The 23310-nt window shown below is 39.9% G+C and overlaps 1 protein-coding gene and 1 long non-coding RNA gene across 3 annotated transcripts in view; one reads left to right on the top strand and one right to left on the bottom strand.

Annotated features, from left to right (window-relative positions):
• The window catches only part of NRK (Nik related kinase), a 236229-nt gene extending 227012 nt beyond the window's left edge, over nt 1–9217 (bottom strand). The window contains exon 1 of the mRNA XM_075835864.1: nt 9056–9217. Within this exon, the coding sequence (XP_075691979.1) occupies nt 9056–9112 (57 nt within the window). The 5' untranslated portion in view covers nt 9113–9217. The remainder of the gene's footprint in view (nt 1–9055) is intronic.
• Nucleotides 1–20077, top strand: part of LOC142659590 (uncharacterized) — a 76591-nt gene extending 56514 nt beyond the window's left edge. For both annotated transcript variants that reach the window (XR_012850345.1, XR_012850346.1), the window contains exons 3-4: nt 6256–6334; nt 19950–20077. This is a non-coding gene — a long non-coding RNA (uncharacterized LOC142659590). The remainder of the gene's footprint in view (nt 1–6255; nt 6335–19949) is intronic.
• Nucleotides 20078–23310: the final 3233 nt, after the last annotated feature.

Below are 23310 nucleotides of genomic sequence, written 5' to 3'. Positions count from 1 at the left end.
TAATTACTATTAATGTGAGGCACATGGAGGTTAAATTCATCATCGCACCTCGTGCCCCACAATAAGTGATAGAAAGTAGTGTTTATTTTATTTTTTTACTGCGCACACATCATAAATGATGCAGAGAAATTGTTGTGCAGGTTATTACGGTCACACCAATACCCAATATGTGTATATTTTATGTGTTGAGACTTATTTTAATGTTTATTGTAAAAAAGGTGTATGTGTATTTTTTTTATTTAACATTACTTTGTTTTTACTTTATTTTTAAACTTTAATGTACTGGCATATATCTATATTACAGTACATTAGCCTGTGTACGGATAGTACACAGGCAGTTGTTAGGACATACCTAGGTATGTCCTAACAACAGGAAATATGGTAGGACAGCCCTGTGGTCCTTCAATGGACCTGGGCTGTCTGCCCATATATAGTATGTCCCTCAATTGCGTCACAGGGATTCCTGTGATGCGATCCAGGGGCATCCCCCTTCTCACTTCCTCTTGAATGCTGCAGTCTGCTTTGATCGCATCATTCAGGGGAATAGCAGCGGAGATGAGAGGTTTCTCTGATCTCCGCCGTTATAGAGCGGGGCTGCGGTTGTGTAATAGAGCCATTGCCCCGCTCCTGACAGTAAGTGCGCGCGCTCAGCATGAGGTGATGCGGCCGGCGCTGCACTGATGAGCGGTGGTTCAGGCACTGAAGACAGAACATGGGGGTGTTTTGTAGCGCGCCCGCCATGTTCTGTCTTCAGTGCCGCAGATCATTAGTGCAGCGCCGGCCGCATCTCCTCATCCTGACAGCGCGCACATGTCAGGACTCAGGAGCGGGGCAGTGACTGTATTACACAGCCGCAGCCCCGTTCTCATACACATGTGTACTATACTGTATTGTGTTGGATTGTGCAGTTTGCGGTGAAGAGAGGAGGGGGGGGGCTGTGATTTAACGGGCCCCCCCTCTCCACCGCAAACAGCACAATACAATACAACACAATACATTACAAGGCATCACAACACATTACAATACAACACATTACATCACAATACATTACAACACAACACAGACTGCAGCTTACCTGGAGTCCTCCGCACCGACTCTTCCACTCCACTGTCCGGAAGACGTGTCACGTGATAACACGGTCACATGGTACACTAAGTGTACCATGTGACCGTAACCAGCAAGTGCCGGCTTTACGGCACAGAAGATTTTTTTTTTAAGCATACAGTATGGCAATGGGGGCCCGTGGGCCCCCCAGGCTTAGGGGCCCGGTCGCAAGTGCGACCGCTGCGACCCCTATAGCTACGCCACTGACATGGATGGCTTAAATGGGTTAGTTATACAATTTACCAATATACTTTCTGTAATCCTCATGGTTTTCAGGATCTCTGCTTGTTGTTATTCAGTAGGAACATTCATTGTTTACTTCCAGTGGATATAATTCTGTCTATGGTCATGTGATGGACACACAGGTGCACGGCTCGTTATAATATATGTATCCGAGCTGTGTCTTCTAACGATTCCAGCATCTGTGTGTCCATCACATGATCATGATACAGAGATCCTGAAAACTATATAGGGGTTGATACATAAAGTATATCGGAAAATTTCTGCAGCTCTACCATTCACCTGAACGGGACTTACAGAAATTGATGGACATCCGGCAAAAACAGCCCCATTCAGATGTAGGGAAGGGATTTTATCAGTTGCACAAATCTTTGCAGCAAATCTGCCTTGTGTAAACATACACTTCTGGCAAGGAAGTTACTATTAGAGTGTGTATTTACGTGCGGAAAATTTTGTTCTAGAAATTTGTGAAAGTCGCTATGAAAATGCATAGCTGCTGCAGGAAAAAACAAAGCTTGACTGAGTATCCATTAAAACCTGTGGACATGCATCATGTTTATTATTTTAATATGGTGTCCATAGTATACCACAGCTGTGTTTTTTTGTTGTTGTTTTTTTTGCTCAACTGAAAATGCGTAGTCTGCTATTCTAGTTAGTACTTTAAAGAAATATATACAGTGAAGGAAATAAGTATTTGATCCCTTGCTGATTTTGTAAGTTTGCCCACTGTCAAAGTCATGAACAGTCTAGAATTTTTAGGCTAGGTTAATTTTACCAGTGAGAGATAGATTATATAAAATAAAAAAAAATAAAATCACATAGTCAAAATTAAATATATTTATTTGCATTGTGCACAGAGAAATAAGTATTTGATCCCCTACCAACCATTAAGAGTTCAGCCTCCTCCAGACCAGTTACATGCTCCAAATCAACTTGGTGCCTGCATTAAAGACAGCGGTCTTACATGGTCACCTGTATAAAAGACTCCTCTCCACAGACTCAATTAATCAGTCTGACTCTAACCTCTACAACATGGGCAAGACCAAAGACCAAAGAGCTTTCTTAGGATGTCAGGGACAAGATCATAGACCTGCACAAGGCTGGAATGGGCTACAAAACCATAAGATGCTGGGTGAGAAGGAGACAACTGTTGGTGCAATAGTAAGAAAATGGAAGACATACAAAATGACTGTCAATCGACATCGATCTGGGGCTCCATGCAAAATCTCACCTCGTGGGGTATCCTTGATCCCTTGATCCTGAGTAAGGTGAGAGCTCAGCCGAAAACTACACGGGGGGAACTTGTTAATGATCTCAAGGCAGCTGGGACCACAGTCACCAAGAAACCCATTGGTAACACATTACGCCGTAATGGATTAAAATCCTGCAGTGCCCGCAAGGTCCCTCTGCTCAAAAAGGCACATGTACAGGCCCGTCTGAAGTTTGCAAATGAACATCTGGATGATTCTGAGAGTGATTGGGAGAAGGTGCTGTGGTCAGATGAGACTAAAATTGAGCTCTTTGGCATTAACTCAACTCGCCGTGTTTGGAGGAAGAGAAACCTGCCTATGACCCAAAGAACACCGTCCCCACTGTCAAGCACGGAGGTGGAAACATTATGTTTTGGGTGTGTTTCTCTGCTAAGGGCACAGGACTACTTCACCGCATCAATGGGAGAATGGATGGAGCCATGTACCGTCAAATCCTGAGTGACAACCTCCTTCCCTCCACAGGACATTAAAAATGGCTCGTTGCTGGGTCTTCCAGCACGACAATGACCCGAAACATACAGCCAAGGCAACAAAGGAGTGGCTCAAAACGAAGCACATTAAGGTCATGGAGTGGCCTAGCCAGTCTCCAGACCTTAATACCATCGAAAACTTATGGAGGGAGCTGAAGATCCGAGTTGCCAAGCGACCGCCTCGAAATCTTAATGATTTACGGATGATCTGCAAAGAGGAGTGGGCCAAAATTCCATCTAACATGTGTGCAAACCTCATCATCAACTACAAAAAATGTCTGACTGCTGTGCTTGCCAACAAGGGTTTTGCCACCAAGTATTAAGTCTTGTTTGCCAAAGGGATCAAATACTTATTTCTCTGTGCACAATGCAAATAAATATATATCATTTTGACTATATGATTTTCAGGTTTTTTTTTTATATATAATCTATTTCTCACTGGTAAAATTAACCTAGCCTAAAAATTCTAGACTGTTCATGTCTTTGACAGTGGGAAAACTTACAAAATCAGCAAGGGATCAAATACTTATTTCCTTCACTGTATATACTCATTAAAAGGTCATGGGGCAGTGCCGCAATCCTGAAGAGTCACCTAGTCCTGCCTCCAAACCCATCTTTCCATGTTTGATTGACATCCTGCTAGCTGTTATACATCACTAGCAGCCTCCTCCAGCTTTCTCGGATGCGCCATTGCCATGTACTACATGGGCACGCACCGTGCAGCGAGGTGTACTCTGCCCGGCTCCATAGCTGCACCGCTCATGCCAGGGTAGTGCAAGGCAACAGCGCATCCGCAAGAGTTGGAGGAGGATTCTAGTGATTTAGAACAGCCAGGGGGATGTCAATCAAGATGTGGGGAGCACCATTTCAATTTTCACCTCAGGCAGCAGAAAATCTAGAATCACCCCTGCGTAGAACACAGTATAGAAATTACTGTTCGGGGATAATTCTTTTACACTTTGTTGTATATGTGTTGGCTATTTGTCTGACAGGAAATACTAATGAGACCTATACCTCCATTATATTTTAAAAAAAACATGGCGTGAACTGAGCTATATGATGGAGAGTTTTAATCCAATAAATTCATATTGAATACTGAGCTCTTATATTATGCACTATTTTATTAGGATGCATTACACCTTGTATACAGTTGTATTTTATTTGATGCAAAATTGGGATGCACTGTGTATTAGGATAAGGAGCAGATCAATTGCATGATAGAATTTTGCTAAGTGGACATTTCTAGTTATTCCCTGCTTAGTCCACAAATCTACATCTGGGAATAAAGTGAAGCTGTTGTTCATTTTGTTTTTTGATTAGGTTTTAGTAGCTGGATAAAATCAATGACTTCCAATAGTGTATGTTCCCAAGCTATCCGTTCTGAAACTATTTTTGTATCCGAGTTCAACATTTATGACATATTCCAGTTTTGGCTCATGTAATACTTAATGTCTCCCTAAGAATTGCAATATGGGTTCTGACAAAACAAATCCCAAGAAGCTATTCTTCAGCATTTCTTCTGTTTCATCATTTTGCATATTTTTATCTATTTTTATTTCCATATAATTGATCTTCAAAAGTTTGAAACTTCGCCATGTTCTTTTGGATAGTAGCAGTTACTCACAAGTGTCAGGCTATTTTTCAGTGTTTTTCCTATATAGTGCACATATTCCTCAGGCCTTATTCACACGAACGTATTTTACGTCCGTGATACGTGCGTGACAATCACATGCGGCGCACAGACATGTTAGGCAGTGGGGACGTTCAGACTGTCCGTGATTTTCACGCAGCGTGCGTCCGCTGCATAAAAGGACACGACATGTCCTATACTTGGCAGTTTTTCACGCAGCACGCACCCATTGAAGTCAATGGGTGTGCGTGAAAATCGCGCACGGCACATGGAAGCACTTCCGTGTGCCGCGCGTGATTCACGTTACAGTTGTAAAATAAATGAATGAAAAAATAAAAGCACCTCCTGCTTTTATGTTTGTAAACCTAAAAACAGAGTGTCATAACGATGTCATATGCGCGAAAAATCACGCAGGCACACACCAAATACTGATGCCACGTGGAACTGCTACGAGCGCAAAAGCAGCGTTTTTTCCATGCGCAATACGCACACACTCGTGTGAATAAGGCCTCACTCAGATTTTTGTTAGCTGATTTTGATACTTGTAATAATGCACAACAAACCTATTCATGGAGAGATCCATAGAGCAGGCTGGGTAAAATTTTATCAAACGTAAATCTATATGAGTGTAATTACCAGGGTAGCAGACATGTCAGCTGCTATGGGGCTTACTTTTAGTGTTAAAGGGGTATTCCTAGTTTATAAATTGATGGAAGATTCCAAGGATATGTCCCTTGGACCCCTACCGATCCTAAGAATAAATGGGCCGCAGCGGTAATTTCGCGCTTCATCCACTTCATTGTTTTTTTCCTGCACATACGCTATGCAAGGAACTGCAGCATGGCCCTATTCAAGGGAAGTGAAAACTTAAAAGGGAATACAGCACAATCAGTACTGTGGCCACCTCATTCTTAGGATCGGCAGGGTCCCAGAGGTCAGAAAAGCTACCGATCATAGTAAGGGTATATTCTAGCAATATGTTATCACTTTATAAGTTGGGAATAACCTTTTTAAAAAAATCACAGACGTGAAGAGTAGTTACTGATCTCTGTGGAATTGAGTGTGCAGATGTATGTGAGTAAACACTAAGATGCCAATGAAGGGAGGAAAAAGACACCGGAGGCAGTGAAGACCACAATAATTATAACCTATTCATTTCCTGAACTTATTTGCTACTGATGATGAGCTTGGCAAAATGGAGCCCTATTCCAAGTTTTGCTGTGGTGTCCCATGGCTATATGTTACACCCCTGTAATTGTATATGTACATTGGCAAATCTGGAAGGACTGCTTATTGGGTAGTAAAGAGGAATATCCGTTCTTATCCACATTTTCTCATATTATGGGCTCCTTGAAATTATACAAAAGAGCGACAATCTAGGAATATTATTTTGCATTCTTTTGTGGTCTAATAATATTTGATTGATCTTTTCCCTCTGACAGTGTTATTAAAGTGTAACCTTTGTTGATGCAGAACCAATATTTTTTTTAGTCAGTGACCGAAAACCACAATTGACCATACTCTTTCTTCCATGTCACAGGCACTGGGACAGCTACAGCAGCTCTACAGTGTGGGGACACTACCAAATAACTCCTCATATCTCACCTTCCAAGACCCTTGTGAGTATGACATAGAGGAAGTGGGCTCTTGGATAAACTGCATTACTATTTGAAAAATGAGAACATTTTGAAGAATCCCAAAACCTATTTGTGGTTTAATCGGTGGTATATGATTGGGAATGAGTGGTTCACAATTCATCATTCATGTAGTGAATGTCCCAAGTACTAAATGAGTGCTCAAAGGGTGATGGAAAAGAATCACTGGTAATCAAACTATTCCTCAAGGGAAGGTTAATTCATGATGCTACCAAGGCAGGTTGGAAGCCCCTGAGATGAATATTTATCCTCCATAACTAACATGTGCCTCCATCTAGGGCTGGAGTTTTCACTGTATTTTAAGAAATTGCTTCTGTAGATGTCTTACATTCTACTGTCAGGATGTGCTGATGGGCATTACAAAAGCCAAGGCTGGCCTTGATTGGTGTCCAGTGCAGTGCCTAGCTTTGATGCCTCCCTTCTTATGGTGTTCTATATAGTGCCCAATGATGCACAAACCACATTTCCGTAAAGTGTTCAAATAACACTGCCAGACATTTGCCTAACTCGGCCTAATCAATAATGTAGGGAACAAAGCTGCATTCTGTTCAACTAACATAGGATAAGGCACCAAACGTGGGATCTGGGGCAAAAGCTACTGGTGCTCAGGCCATCATAGTCAATGGCACGTCAGTGTAACCCATAACAAGCTTTCCGAGAAAAACCAATCCAGAACCAAGAGGCTCAGCGCTCACCTGATTACTTCTCCCACTTCGTTTTAGCGATCGGTGGGGGTCCCAGTGCTCAGACCCCCACCGAACAAAACTTCAGACATGTCACTCTGACATGTGAGTAGTTTTTTTGAAAGTTTAGTTACCCTTTGAATGAATCACATGCTTGGTTGTTATTGTATTATCTGAAACCTCATAACATCTCTGAAGCTAACAGACCTGAAAACCAAGCAGTAAAATCCTGAGTTTATCACATTCATATTTCTCTTGCTTTTAATCACTATTTTATACTGTATGTAAGACGAATATGCAACGTATTAGTGTCAAAGGGGGTTGTCTTGGTTTTTTTTTGTTTTTTTTTAAAAGAAAAAAAAAAACAATACTCGCCTATTTTATCCCCCCATTGTTCCGGTGCCGCCGCTCTAGTGGTCCCTGTCGGTCTTCAGTGACTTGTCCAGAAGGCATGATGTGACAAACATCCACGTTACTGCTGTAGCTTATTACCGTCCTCTGAGTTCTTGTGCCGGACATGCTAGCATCATCGGTGAGGCCATTGATTGTCTTCAGCAGTCGCGCAGATGTGCGGAACGTCATCACCTTAAGCCCGTTAAAGACCAGCGGGGAAAAGCAGCAATGCCGTGGCAGGGGATTGAACAGTTGTGTATTGGGTTTTTGTTTATTTTTTATTAACTTTCCTACTGTTTTTTATTTTTTATTTTTTTTTTAATTCTGGATCATTTTAGACAAAAAAATCAGGAATTAAAACTATTTTCTGTCAGTTGTCTGTGTCTTGATTTACTTTCTGAATTTCCATATGATATATTTGTTAATATTTTCAGTAAACATTCTTGGACTAACCTTGCAACTGACTTGGTAGCTGGCCAACTCATCTTATGCCTTCTAAATGAGAAAACTATCAATGCCCAATGTGCTAAAAATGGTTTAACTTTCATTTGAACCTTATGCTGTCTCTTCATATATCTTCTATCTACACAAAGAGAGCAAATGAATAAAGACTGCTGGTTGAGTTACTGCCTGCACATCATAATCCAGTGACTGTAGGAACAAACCAGAGCACCCAGTCATATCCTCATGGGAACATACTCCCCAGTGGTATACTATATGTGGGGAACATAAATAGTCCAAGCTAAAATCGCCCTATGGGGAATACGAGGCCCTAGGCTGACAATTTAATAACTGAGCTAACACTGGACAAGATAGGTTGTGCGTTATTTGCTTTTGCCTGCTTAAAGGGGTTTCACCTCTGGAGCTGCTGTACAAAATACATTGAGGAACTGCATAAATAGTAATTTGCTAATATTTTACTAAATGGGATTCTCCATTGGGTGCAATCGAATCGCAAATTCCCCACTGATCCATAAGTCGCCTACAATCCTATATTCCATCAATGGTTTGTAGACTTCGGCCTGATGATGGGTCTCCAGGGTATATGGGGAATTTAAAATTATCCACAGCCCTACAACTTTTGGGTCCTGTCGCTAAGGTAGATAATCTTTTATGTTTGGGAATTGCTATTAAGCTGCTTCAAAGCGTTGTGTTTCAATTTAAGCAACGTTCTGTGCCATCCTTCTTAAAATGCATTCAACCCTTTCAGGCATGAGGCATACAATGCAGAGTATCACAGCAGTGATAACATGCCATCCAACCAGCAGAATATCAGCATGCTGTGTGAATTAACACTGCAATACCAATCCAAAATCTGCTTGACACATGAATACAGAGCGAACCCAAAATATCAATAGCAAAAGCCTAAATCTAAGCTTTAATGTCCACCAGCGATAAGAAGTTCACAAGCTAGCGAATCACGCTAAAAGTTCCCATAGGCATCAGCTCTTTGTTAACCCATCCAGTCCTGGATAAGCCTTGCTGTGTCCCTGTTGCTGCAAAAAGCTGTAGCATCTGTTCCGTCCCTGAATTAAATGTCCTTTAATTGTCAGCTGCAGAGCACGCAGCAAGACTTACCCTCTAAAAATAGCAATAATCATTAACTTACTCTCAAAGAGGCCAAGTCGATATAGTCCAGGCTCTTGGTTGTCAGCATTCTTGCCATCTCTCATCTGCTTTCTAGAGTGCAAAAAAGTTTTTTAATTCTTTCCTTTTAGACTTGTTTGCAGGGAATATATTCTGGTAGCATATCGAAGAGTTGTCAGTGTGTCAGCCCATGGTTCGAACTGGATGTGTGTCTCTGTGACAAACACAGGAAACTTCACATTCAGTACAACCCGGAAAACGCACACAGAGGAAACCTGTTTTTCTTTAAGAAACAGCAGTGCAGAGCTATTTGCTGGTGAAAGTGGGGGAAGGAAATGACGCTCTAAAATTTGGAACTACAAAAGGTTTATTATTAATACTTTTTATTACATTTGTACTCTAGCCTCTAAAAATCTGAGCTCTGCTTCATGAAAGACATTCGTACTCTTCATTATATATATTGTGATCATTCGGTTATCCTATTAGTTTTATTGATAACATCTCGAAAGTGACATCTTTACGCTCTACTACGTTGTTTTAGTAATCTGAACTGATGACAAATTGGCATCATTTTTTGCAATTTATTTTTCTTTTTTTAAATCCATTTTGCTTTTGATCGCAGTGATAAAAAAACTGATCAGGATGGAGCAGTTGAAGATTTATAGATTTTTTCGACAGTTTAAGTAATATAGAAATTAATAGTATCCATCATAAATGTTTTTGTTTTCGTTTTTATTTTTTTTAAATAAATACACAGGCCAGTGATCTGGCGAACAAGCGCCCGTGCAAGCTCTCGTTCGCAATCGTTGCGACCTTCCCCAGTTGTGAAAGCGGGGGTCTTGAACCCCCAGATCCTCACTGCACCCCCCTGCAGGAAGGAGGAGCTTGAATGCAGCAGCGTCTTAGCATACGCCCGCCACTGCGTTCAATGTTTGAGAATGACAATAACAGCCAAGCTGTACTCGGCTGTTTCCGTCATTCCAATAGACTTTGAATGGAGCATTCTCTACCACCACTCAATTCAACGTCGTCCTCACTGCGGTCAAGCAGTGAGGAGGATCTGGAGGTTTAAGACCCACCATTCTCACGCTCGGTGTGGGTTCCCCAGTGATCAGAAAATGTTCTCCTATCCTGTAGATAGGTGATAATTTTTGATTCTGGGAATGCCCTTTTAAATAGCAATTCCCTATTGTCATTATCAAAAATACCCTCTTTAGCTTGAAGCTACACACAGAGGGGTAATTTGAACCTCCTGGCTCCGATGTAACACTCGTAACAGTGCCCTCCTCATACCATGCGCCTTTTTATAATACTGGTGTATTCTTATATGGCAGAGGGACATTTAGGACCTCTTAGACAGCAAGGTCTGAGGGTGACTACCAAGTCTGCACCCCCTATGACTACACCCCTGCCTACACACACTTATTGCCTTTCTATGGACTGCGGCTATGAACTACAGTGAGTCAAGACACAATGTGTGCATAATAAAGACATGAAATAATAATAAAAAAATGTTGCACACAAAAAAATTACACATTTTCCCTGCTGATCTTTCAGCTGACACAGGCTATTTTATGACAGCCCACAGTCTGCCGTACATTCATAGAATACAGGCTGACATAATCAGCAGCCATTACGCTGCTGACAGGTCTGCAGTACATTTGGAAGAAATAAAAAATTCTATACAAACCTGCAGGTTATAGGAGGGCATGATTCTAAAAATAACATGATATAACGGATGGAATTGCTATTATCTACCTTCTTTTCTTACTATGTGTTACAGACTTATACATCCATACATTATACAATACATGCAGAACATATGTACATATTGTATATGCACTATGTAGACTTTGATACATGTCATTTTGGAAATCGCTTATGTTTTTTGGGAATGCAATTTACTTTAGTCCAATGTAAACAGCCTGATGTCATGTGTCATGTATCCTGTGCGGCATAGGAAGTGTAAAGTGACTCACAAATGATCAATATCATAGCGTCATGAAATATATGGTTAAAAAGGCTCTGACTCTGCATTGACCAACTTCCTAAACTCTAATATTATATCGTTTTGGGTAGCATAAAAGAGCACATTGTAATTTAGTCTGTGTTACCCCTTGAGGACCAGAACAATTTTTCTATTATTCAGATGGTCGTAACTTTTTTTTTTTTTGTTCAACGTAACTGTATGAGAATTTGTTTTTACGGGACAAGTTGTACTTCATGTACGACTTATTTATTAACAATCGACGCCACTTTTCTAATGAAAAAAAACGATGGAAAACAATGCCAGGCCTGACCCGGCAATGTTTTTACCCTGCGCCACATTCATCAATAAAACGTGGGTCCTGTTGATAAATATGGCTGCATAGTAGAAGATACTCATACACAACTCATTTAGTGCTTTAATATTTAATCTCCACTTAAAATATATGGTTTAAGTATGTGGACAACCCTCCTAATTGAGTCCTGGTGTTTCAGCCACACACATTACCAACAGGTGCATAAAATCAAGCACACAGCCATGCATTCTCCATAGGCAATCATTGGTCGTAGTATGGGTCATACTGAAGAGCTCAGTGACTTTAAACGTGGCAGTCATAGGATGCCACCTTTGCCACAAGTCTGTTTATGAAATTTCTGATCGCTAGATCTGCCCTGGTTAACAGTAAATGATGATATTGTGAAGATGAAATGTCTAGCAGTAATAACAGCTCTGCCACAAAGCGATAGATTACACAAATTCACAGTATGGCTGCTGAATGTTGAAGCGTTTGGTGCGCAAAAATCATCTGTTCTCTGTTGTATCACTCACTACAAAGTACTTTAACCCCTTAAGGACGCAGCCACTTTTGGACCAAATGACACAGCCTCAATTTTTAAATCTGACGTGTCACTTTATGTGGTAATAACTCCGGAATGCTTTTACCTATACAAGCAATTCTGAGATTATTTTCTCGTGACATACTGTATTTTATGTTCGTGAAGAAATGTGGTCGATAAATGCAATATTTTTTGTGGAAAAACACCAAAATGTAGAGAAAGTTTGCAAAAATTAGTATTTTTCTAAATTCAAATGTATCTGCTTGTAAGACAGATAGTAATACCACACAAAATACTTACTAGTTAACGTTTCCCATATGTCTACTTTATGTTTGCAGCATTTTTTGAACATCCTTTTATTTTTCGAGGATGTTACAGGGCTTATAAATTTAACAGCAATTTCTCACATTTTCAAGAAAATTTCAAAAGCCTATTTTTTTAGGGAACAGTCCAGATCTGAAGTAGCTTTGAGGGCCTTATATATTAAGAACCCCCACAAATCACCCCATTTTAAAAACTGCACCCCTCAAAGTATTCAAAACAGCATTTAGAAAGTTTCTTAACCCTTTATGCGTTTCACAGGAATTAAAGCAAAGTGGAAGGGAAATTTGCAAATTTCATTTTTTTTGCAGAAATTCCATTTTAATCCATTTCTCCTGTAATACTGAAGGGTTTAACCAGAGAAACACAACTTAATATTTATTGCCATGATTCTGGAGTTTTTAGAAATATCCCATCTGTGGCCCTAGTGTGCTACAGACCTGAAACAAAGGCCCCAGAAGCAAAGGAGCACCTAGTGGATTTTTCGGCCTTGCTTTTCTTAAATTATATTTCAGGCACCATGTCAGGTTAGAAGAGGTCTTGTGGTGCAAAAACAAAGGAAACCCCAAAAAAGTGACTCCATTTGGGAAACTACACCCCTAGAGGAATTCATCTAGGGGTGTAGTCAGCATTTTGACCACACAGGTATTTCATAGATTTCATTAGAATTGGGCAGTGAATATGAAAAATTACATTATTTTCCAATAAGATGTAGCTTTACCTCAGAGTTTTTAATTTTTTCAAAAAATAAATGAGGAAAAGCACCACAACATTTGTAAAGCAACTTCTCCAGAGTACGGAAATACCAAACATGTGGTCATAAACTGCTGTTTGGGCAAGCAGCAGGACTCAGAAGGGAAGGAGCGCCATTTAGCTTTCGGAGTACAGATTTTGCTGGATTGATTTCTCTGCACCATGTCGCATTTGTAAAGCTCCTAATGTACCAGTACAGGGGAAACCCCCCTGAAAGTGACTCCATTTGGGAAACTACACCCCTAGAGGAACTCAACTAGGGGTGTAGTGAGCATTTTGACCCCCCAGGTGTTTAATAGATTTCATTAGAATTGGGCAGTAAAAATGAAAAATTTAATTTTTTTCCACTAAGACGTCGATTTAGGTCAAAATGTTTCATTTTCTCATCAAATAAAGGAGAAAAAGCAGTGTAACATTTGTAAAGCAACTTCTCCGGAGTACGGAAATACCACATATGTGGTAATAAAGTACTGTATGAATACACATCAGGGCTCAGAAGGGAAGGAGCGCCATTTGGCTTTTGGAGAGCAGATTTTGCTGGATTGGTTTTTCTGCACCATGTCGCTTTTGCAAAGCCCCTTACGTACCAGTACAGTGGAAACTCCCCAAAAGTGACTCCATTTGGCAAACTACACCCATTGAGGAATTCATCTAGGGGTGTAGTGAGCATTTTGACCCCACAGGTGTCTCATAGATTTTATTAGAAATGGGAAGTGAAAATGAAAAATTACATTATTTTCCAATAAGACGTAGCATTAGTTAAAAAATTTTCATTTTCTCAACAAATAAAGAAAAAAAAGCACCATAACATTTGTAAAGCAACTTCTTCAGAGTAGGGCAATACCCCACACGTGGTCATAAACTGCTATTTGGACACACAGCAAGGCTCTAAAGGGAAGGAGCGCCATTTAGTATTTGGAGTGGAGATTTTATAAGATTCATTTTTTGACACCATGTTGCATTGAGCTATAGTACCAGTACAGTGGAACCCCCAAAAAATTACCCCATTTTGGAAACTAGATCCCTCAAAGAATTTATCTAGGGGTGTAGTGAGCATTTTGACCGCACAAGTGTTTTGAAAAAATGAGTAAACTATAGATGTTGCAGATTAAAAATTGCCGTTTTCCACAGATATGCCATTTCAGTGCCCAATGTGTTGTGCCCAGCTTGTACCACCGTAGACACACATCCCATAAATTGTTAAGCGGGTTCTCCAGAATACAGTAATACCCCATATGTGGTCATAAATTGCCGTTTGGGCACACTGCCAGGCTCCGTTGGATCACTATTTGGCTTTTGAAGTGCAGATTTTGCTTGGTGTTTTACTGGTATTTCAGCTTATAATGTGGGGGCATATGTAAACTGGGCGGAGTACATCAGGGTATATGTAAGCTGGGCAGAGTACATCAGGGTATATGTAAGCTGGGCGGAGTGCATCAGGGCATAATAGGATGATAAAATAATAGGGTGAATGAATAATCCATGGATTGGTGTGGTACGCTGTGAAACATTCCTTTATGCACAGGCCGGGTTTATTGGGTATTATACAAAATATCTGCGCTCCAGTATTCCCTAATCTTTGACTTCTTCACTAGCCCTATAAGCCGCACAAGGCCCTAAAGTGTCCTCATCTCCGCTGCATCTACAGGGTCCACCTGTGGGGTCCAGCAAATGACGATGTGGGCTATTTAGTGAAATTCTACTGGACCTAAAAAATTAGTCTGGGTCGTCATTTAGCATCATTTTGCATCATTGCATTTTGAGAGTCATAACGTGTTATTTTTCCGTTGACGGAGCTGTGTGAGGGCTTGTTTTTTGTGGAACGAGCTGTAATTTGTATTGGTTCCATTTTGGGGTACATGCAATATTTTTTTTTTTAATCACTATTTATTACATTTTTTGGGAGATGAGGAAACCAAAAAACATCAAGGCTAGCACGTTTTTTTTTTTTTACAGTGTTCACCGTGCAGTATAAACATGTTAACTTTATTCTGCAGGTCGATACGATTATAATTGATATAGTTTTTTTACGTTTCACTACGTTCCCACAATAAAAATACTCTTTTTTTAAAAAAAATCATGTTTTAGTGTCGCCATTTTCTGACAGCCATAACTTTTTTAATTTTTAGTTGATATCGCTGCGGGAGGGCTTGTTTTATGCATGACGAACTGTAGTTTCTATTGGTACCATTTTGCTTGCAACTTTTTGACCACTTTTTATTAAAAAAAAATGTAAACAAGATGACCAAAAAATAAAATGCTGTCATTGTTTTTTAATAAAAATGTTTACGGTGTTCACCGTGCGGTAAAAATAATGTGATATTTTTATAGATCAGGCCGTTCCGAACGTGGCGATACCTATTATGTATAGTTTTTTTTCATGTTTTCATTTTTTTTCTAATTATATAAAGGAGTTGGTCAGGGAAACAGGGCCATTGTTGTTTTTATTAGTTAAAACTTTTATTTATTTTTCTTTCACATTTTTTTTTTACTTTTTTTTATTACACTTACCTGAGTACTTGAAGATCTGATCTTCTGATCCCCGGTACAATACACTGCACTACTTATGTAGTGCAGTGTATTGTAACTGTTATTCTTCATTTGACAGTTAGCGTATTAGGTCCTTCCTCGGGCAGGACCTAATCGGTTTCCGTACCTGGGCAACCAGGAAGCCTAGCAACGGCTTCCTGGTTTCCATAGCAACCATCGCCACCCGCGATCCATTGCGGGGAAGGCTGGGGAGTACAGAGGGAGCCCCCTCCCTCTGTCAACAACTTCAATGCGACGGACGTCATTGACAGCCGCATTGAAGGTGTTAAACGGCGGTGATCGGCGGTAACTGCCATCGCCACCGTTGCAGCGGGATGTCAGCTGTGTATGACAGCTGACACCCGCTGAAGATGAAGCGCGCACAGCTCCTGTGCCGGCTTTATCTACAGGGCATGACTGTATGCCCTTGTGCAGGAACGCACTTTGAATCTGGACATACAGTCACGCCCAAAAGCGGGAAGGGGTTAAACTGCCTCTGGAATTGACATCTGCATAAGAACTGCACACCCGAAGCATTATGAAATGGGTTTCCAGGGTCGAGCAACTGCACACATGCCTAGGATGACCAATGTGCAATGCCAAGCATGTCGCTACTGGACTCTGGAGTAGTGGAAATGTGTTCTCTGGAGTGATGATTTACATTTCAATACCTGGCATCTAATGGATGAATCTGGGTTTGGCGGATGCCAGGAGAACTTTACCTACCAGAATGCATTATGCCAACCGTAAAATGTGATGGGGGAGGGATAATTGTTTGATGTTTTCTAGGGTTTGGGCTAGGCCCCTTATTTCCAGTGAAGGGTAATGTTGATGCTACAGCATACAAAGACATTTTAGACAATGGTATACTTTCAACTTTGTGGCAACCGTATCAAGAAGGCCCTTTCCTGTTCCTGCATGACTGGGCCCCTGTCTACAAAGTGAGGTCCATAAAGACATGTTGAGACAAATTTGATGTGGATGAACTCTAGTGTCCTGCACAGAGCCCTGACACTAACCCCATCAAACACCTTTGTAATAATTTGGAAAACTGATAGCGAGCCAGACTGTCACAGAGCCTATAAAGGATGGTGTGAACCCACTGTGTCACCAAGGGATTTGACGTAGGGCTAAACTGAGGAGCGGATTCTAATGGGACCCCAGTTATTCACCCTTCAATTTCTATACAGCAATCTGGACTCCACTGCTACCCCCACAGTAGTCTCCCTTGGCAACAGTAATACAATGTTTTTACAATTACAAAAGATTGCACTAGAAAGATACCATAGTGTGCATATCGAAATAAACTAGTTAAGGCTCCGTTCACATTTGCATCGGATGCTCTATTAAGAGCCTTTGATACATATTCTGTCAATTACCATGGACAAAATAGCACAGCATGCCGCGCTTTTCTGTTCGGCAAAACAATGGACTAAAGCCTGATGGAACCCAATAAAGTCAATGGGTTTGGTAAGGCGCTATTGGTTTCCATCATGCGATGAATCCGGCGGCTCTGTTTTTTCATTGTTCTGCTCCTTTGACGCAGTAGAACAATGGAATATCAAAGCTGATGTGAACATAGCCTAAATGCTTAGGCCAAATACACATGATGCATTTTATGTGCGGATTTGCCATGCAGATTTTCCTGCGGCAAATCCACAGCGTAATACAGTACCAGCAAAGTAAATGAGATTTCGAGTAATCTCATCTATACTTTGCAGATTTTCTCTGCACGTAAATTGACTTGCGGTGTGTATTTTAAAATCTGCAGCATGTAAATGTATCTTGCGTTTCCACCTGTGAGTTGTATCTGAGAAGTTAGAAAAGAAAATGAACCAAAATCCGCAGCATAATGTAAAAATCGCATAAAAAAAGCACTATTAGGTTTTTTACTTGTGGAATTACCTGTGTTTACCTGCGGATTTTCTGCACCAAATTACGCAACGTGTACATGTAGCCTTTTTTAGACAAGCGTTGTAAAACTCATCAGTACTTCTTCAGGAAAAAACTGACCATTTTACATCAGAGTTGAATCAGTATTGTGTCAGAGTACGTCCAGTTTGTCAGTTTTTAATGTCAGTGCAGGATTAGTGACCATCCGTTTTTCACATCTGTGAAAAAAAGACTGCACCTTTTTCAGTATCTCCTAGCAATCCAGTTTTTTTTTTCACTGACCCATTGACTTGAAGCGGCGAGTGTAACGCGAATATCGAAGCAAACTAGTGCAGGCTGCAAATTTCTCTGCACAAACCAATGGCCCGTGCAGAAATCGGACATGTGAATAAGCCCATTAACTTTAATGGGTAAATGTTAAGTCCATGTGTTGTCCGTTATACACTCGGACAGCACCGGAAATTAAATATCGCTAGTCTTAATGAGCCCTAATATTTTCCTGTTTGTACATTAAAGCATTCATATTTTTACTGATATTTTAGTACATGTGAATACATGACCCTTTGGAATACATATTATATCTTATATTGGGAAATTGGAATCTTCCAACAGCCTTTAGTTCCCTTTTCACTGCCTGCAGACTCTCTGTAAATAGTCACACTTCTTTCATTAAAAATCCATCCAGTTGAGAGGGAGGAGGGAGATGCAACTGCAGTCTCTATTCCTAACATGAAGAGAGACATGTACACAAACCGCAGAGTGTACAGGAGATCCATTCCATAGGTCTTTTTAGATCAAAAGGGGGGAGAGGGGAAACATTCCCTGTAGGTGGACGGATACATTCTTAAATAACAACAAACATTTAAAGTTACAAATAAAAAATTGTCTATGCCTGTATTATATATATATATATATATATATATATATATATATATATGAGAGAGAGAGAGTGTCTAACCATGCTGCTAAACTAATGGGGTTCATTACACCATTTAGATTTATTACAAGATTTAGATTTCAAACCATTGAAATGTATTAATAAGCAGCCTGCCATTTTTATTTTCATTTAGATTTTAGAATCTTGAGATCTGAATAACCTAAATAATTATTATTTTCGAAGTTAAACCCTTTTCATACTTTTTAGTACTTCCAAATGGTTTAGTTATCTAGTATACTAAGGATGAGTTCAGACAATGTGGATTTGTCCACCATGGATTCACCTCCAATCAGCATTGCAAAGGGTAAACTCTGTAGTGAAAATCTGCAACAGAATTGACATGCTGCCGGTTTTAAATTTCCACAGCAAGACCTGAATTTCACGCTGATTTCATCCGCTACATGTGGATGGGGTTTTAAAAACGTAAAGACTATGAACGCCTTTGAGGGCTTTTTTTTTTTTTTAAAAAGAAATAAATCAGTCAGTGTGTTTAGTGTAACTTTGTAATTAGTCTTTATTAAAAAAAATTGTTTTACTTTTGGAGATATAGCTCTTTTGTATTCTTTATACAGAACAGCTGTATCTCTCCTTTTCCACTTTATCAGTCGGTCCCGCGGACCTGACGGGTTCAGTGTCGGCGGGTCCTGCGTGTCTGTGAGACACATGATCCACCTGTAAACTCTTACATTTGAGTTCATAACTTAGATGTGATTGATTACGGGTGAATCCTGCATGTCAGAGCTGACTAATCTATTTATTAAAAAAAAAAAAATTACATCAAAGGTGTCAATAGCCATTAATTCACGTGCATTGATCTGTAAATTGTTGCAAAATCCGCAACGAATTCGTCATGTGTGAATCTTGTTTTTGAGATCCAGTGGTGTGGTGACTCCTAAGATACTATGTGTCCATTAGTTTTGGTGCCCAGAAGTCACTGGACAAGGGCTTCAGCTACCATCCTAGGTTACTGCCTCCTCTGCTTAGCCTTTGTACTTCCCCAGTGACCATATGGGGCAATATATTCGGTGACCCACAAATAATAAAACCATGTTAGCGGACCGTTTAACGATAGGACATCTATAAGGTGCCGTAAAAGGCAGACGTTAATGGGTGCATATGCATTGTAATATTGGGAGGCCGAAAATTTTGTTGCACAATATGCAAATTAATTATGCAAAGCCCTCTAGGCCAATTTCATTTTTAATGAGTTTATTCAGGCAAAAATAGCTGTTAGCATGCATATCGAGCGTCAAAACTTTCAGCCACTAATTGAGATCATGTAATTGTTTTGTTCGGGCTTCTTATAGATACCGACTGGTACCTGAAAATCGACAGTCCACTCATCCATAACTTTATAGGGAAAATAGGGTTGTCAGTAAGACTAAGTAGTAGACATTAATGCTAATATTGGGAAACAATCAACATATAATTCACACTACAACTCCCAGCATGTTCCACCAGCATTAAGCATTTCCATCATTAGGGGTAAGCTGTATCATTAACTGTAGAACTACATAAATTTCATTAGGCACAAAATTCTCCACTTTAAAATATAGTGCACATTCTGCCAGGTTGCCTTCCCTTGCTTGTCATGTACTGAAAGATTTAAGTTACTAAAACACTATTTTTCTCACCCTCTTTCTTACCGTTCTGTCTTCAGATGAACAAGGGAACATCTAGAGGAACCTACGTTCTGTGTTCTTTCGGTCTTGTGCAGTTGAACAGCAGTCCTTCACCCAGAAACATGCTCCTCACTTAATGTATCCAGCCCAGCGTATGTGTTATTAAAATGTCTCATTACGATCACTCGGCTGCTTTTACGTGCTTTTTTTATTTGCTTAATGTTTCCACAGTTCAGTTCTTTTCTTGGTCAGGTGGCTCACCGCGCATTGCAGTAATTAGTTTACTTTCCGACATGTCCCTATCTGAATATTTATGACTGTATAATGTCTGCTTCTTGCTAATTTATATTTGCTTACTGTAAAGGTAATGCCACAATCCAAGAAGTCCTCCTAGTTCCTTGTTAGTTACAGGAGAATGAATCTCATTTTGATATCCCTATATATCTTGGGAGATTGTGTGATGCACAACTAAATGGTCCCGAAGGGATTGCAGATGTTCAGGAGTTCCAAACGTCATAGGCTCGAAGTTTTTTTTTTAACCCCTTCAGGACGCAGCCTGTTTTGGCCTTATGGCACAGCCGATTTTTCAAATCGAACATGTGTCACTTTATGTGGTAATAACTTGGGAATGCTTTTAACTATCCAAGCGATTTATTAAATTTTTTTCTCGTGACATATTGTACTTTATGATAGTGAAAAAATTTGGTCGATTTAAATTCAATATTTATTTGTGAAAAACACCAAATTTTAGAGAAAATTTGCAAAAATGTGCATTTTTCTAAATTTAAATGCATCTGCTTGTAAAACAGATAGTAATACCACGCAAAATAGTCACTAGTAACCATTTCCCATTTGTGTACTTCTTATAATTGCATAGTTTTTTGAACATCCTTTCTAGGACGATACAAGGCTTAGAACTTTAGCAGCAATTTCTCTCATTTTCAAGAAAATTTCAAAAGGCTATTTTTACAGGGACCAGTTCAGTTCTGAAGTGGTTTTGAGGGCCTTATATATTAGAATCACCCCAATAAATCACCCCATTTTAAAAACTGCACCCCTAAAAGTATTCAAAACAGCATTCAGAAAGTTTCTTAACCCTTTAGGCGTTTCACAGGAAATAAAGCAAAGTAGAGGTGAAATTGACACATTTCTTTTTTTTTTTTTTGCCGAAAATTCATTTGTAATAAAAAAAAAAATCTGTAACACAGAAGCTTTTACCAGAGAAACACAACTCAATATTTATTGCCCATGTCCTGCAGTTTTTAGGAATATCCCACATGTGGCCCTAGTGCCCTAATGGACCGAAACACCGGCCTCCGAAGCAAAGGAGCACCTACAGGATTTTGGGGCCTGCTTATTTTTAGATTATATTTTAGGCACCATGTCGGGTTTGAAGAGGTCTTGTGGTGCCAAAACAGTGGAAACTCCCCAAAAGTGACCCAATTTGGAAACTAGCCCCCCTCAAGGAATTTATCTAGGGGTATAGTTAGCACTTTGACCCGACAGGTATTTTGCTATATTTATTGGAGTTAGTCTGTGAAAATGAAAATCTACTATTTTCTGAAAAAACATCAACATTTGTAATATTTACAAGGAATAAAGAAGAAAATGCACCCCAACATTTGTAAAGCATCTTCTCCCGATTACGTAAATACCCCATATGTGGTAATAAACTGATGTTTGGACCCACAACAGGGCTCAGAAGGGAAAGAGCGCCATTTGGATTTCGGAGCGCAGATTTTGGTGGATTGGTTTTTAGTGCCATGTCGCGATTGCAACGCCCTGGGAGGGAACAAAACAGTGGAAGCACCCCAAAAGTGACCCCATTTGGGAAACTACACCCCTCAAGGAATTTTTCTAGGGGTATAGTGAGAATTTGTACCACACAGGTTTTTTGCAAAATTTAGTAGAATTAGGCCGTGAAAATTAATATGAACATTTTTGTCCACTAAAATGTTTAATTTTTTCATTTTCACAAGGGATAAAGGAGAAAAAGTCACCCTGAATTTGTAATGCAATCTCTCCCGAGTATGACAATACCCCACATGTAGTAATAATTTTTTTTTTTTTAATAGAAATTAATTAACCTTTGCAGGACTGATCCTTTTTTGCTTTTCCATTTTAGTTTTTCACTCCATGCCTTCCAAACGCCATAACTTTTTTATTTTTCCATCAATTGAGTGGTGTGAGGGTTTATTTTTGGCAGGACGAGCTGTAGTTTTTATTGGTACCAATTTTTGGTACATACAACTTTTTGATCACTTTTTATTACATTTTATTTAGAGCTTTGGTGACCAAAAAACAGTGATTTTGGCGGTTTCAATTCTTTATTTCTTACGGCGTTCATAATGCGCTATAAATGACAACTGTACTTTATTCTGCGGGTCGATACGATTACGGCGATACCATATGTATATAGTTTTTTTATGTTTTGCAGCGTTTGCATAATATCACTTTATAAAATTTATTTTCTGTGTCACCATATTCTGAGAGCCGTAACTTTTTTATTTTTCAGTCATAAAAGCAGTGTAAGGGCTTGTTTTTTGCAGGACGGGTTGTAGTTTTTATTGGTTCTATTTTGGGGTACATGCAACTTTTTGATCACTTTTTATTCTATATTTTGTGAGGGGTGGTGACCAAAAAAGTGATTCTGGCATTGATTTTAGTTTGGTTTTTTTTGCGGCGTTCACGTGTGGTAAAAATTACATTATAGTTTTATAGATTGGGTCGTTATGAACGCGGTGATACCAAATATGTGTACTGTTTTTTAACGGTTTCATTTTTTTCCTATAATAAGAGACTTATTATAGGAAAAAAAATCTTTTATTTTTACACTTTTGGAAAACATTTTTATTAACTTTTTTTTACTTTTTTCTTTACTTTTTACACTTTCTTTTTTTACCTGCAGCTCTGATCGCTGCTAGAATACATTACACTACCTAGGTAGTGTAATGTATTCCAACTGTTAGTGTGATGTCACAGTCACTCTGACATTTAGTCTACGAGGACCAGCCGGAGGCTGGTCCTCATAGGCTTGCATACATGGCAGACCGGAGGCCGTTATCTGGCCCCTGGGTGCCATCACAAGCATCAGCAGCCCCCACAATTGCATGGGGGCTGCTGATGTGCTACAAACCCCCTACATGCGGAGATCACAATCGAGCTCCGCATTTAACGGGTTAATTGCCTAAAGCAGCGGCAATGAGCCGCTGGTCGGCAACAGTGGAGTGTCAGCTGTCGATCAGCAACAGTGGAGTGTCAGCTGTCAGGGACAGCTGACGTCCCGGTTCCCGATGCAAACTGTCACAGACATTGTCACCGACAGTGTGCAACGTGAACGGCAGTGACGTCCTGTCACTCTGACAGGAAGTCTATCAGGAGGCTGGTCCTGATAGGCTT

The sequence above is a fragment of the Rhinoderma darwinii genome, chromosome 8 (assembly GCF_050947455.1).
Source record: "Rhinoderma darwinii isolate aRhiDar2 chromosome 8, aRhiDar2.hap1, whole genome shotgun sequence".
NCBI lineage: Eukaryota > Metazoa > Chordata > Amphibia > Anura > Rhinodermatidae > Rhinoderma > Rhinoderma darwinii.
This window is presented reverse-complemented; position numbering and strand designations above follow the sequence as displayed.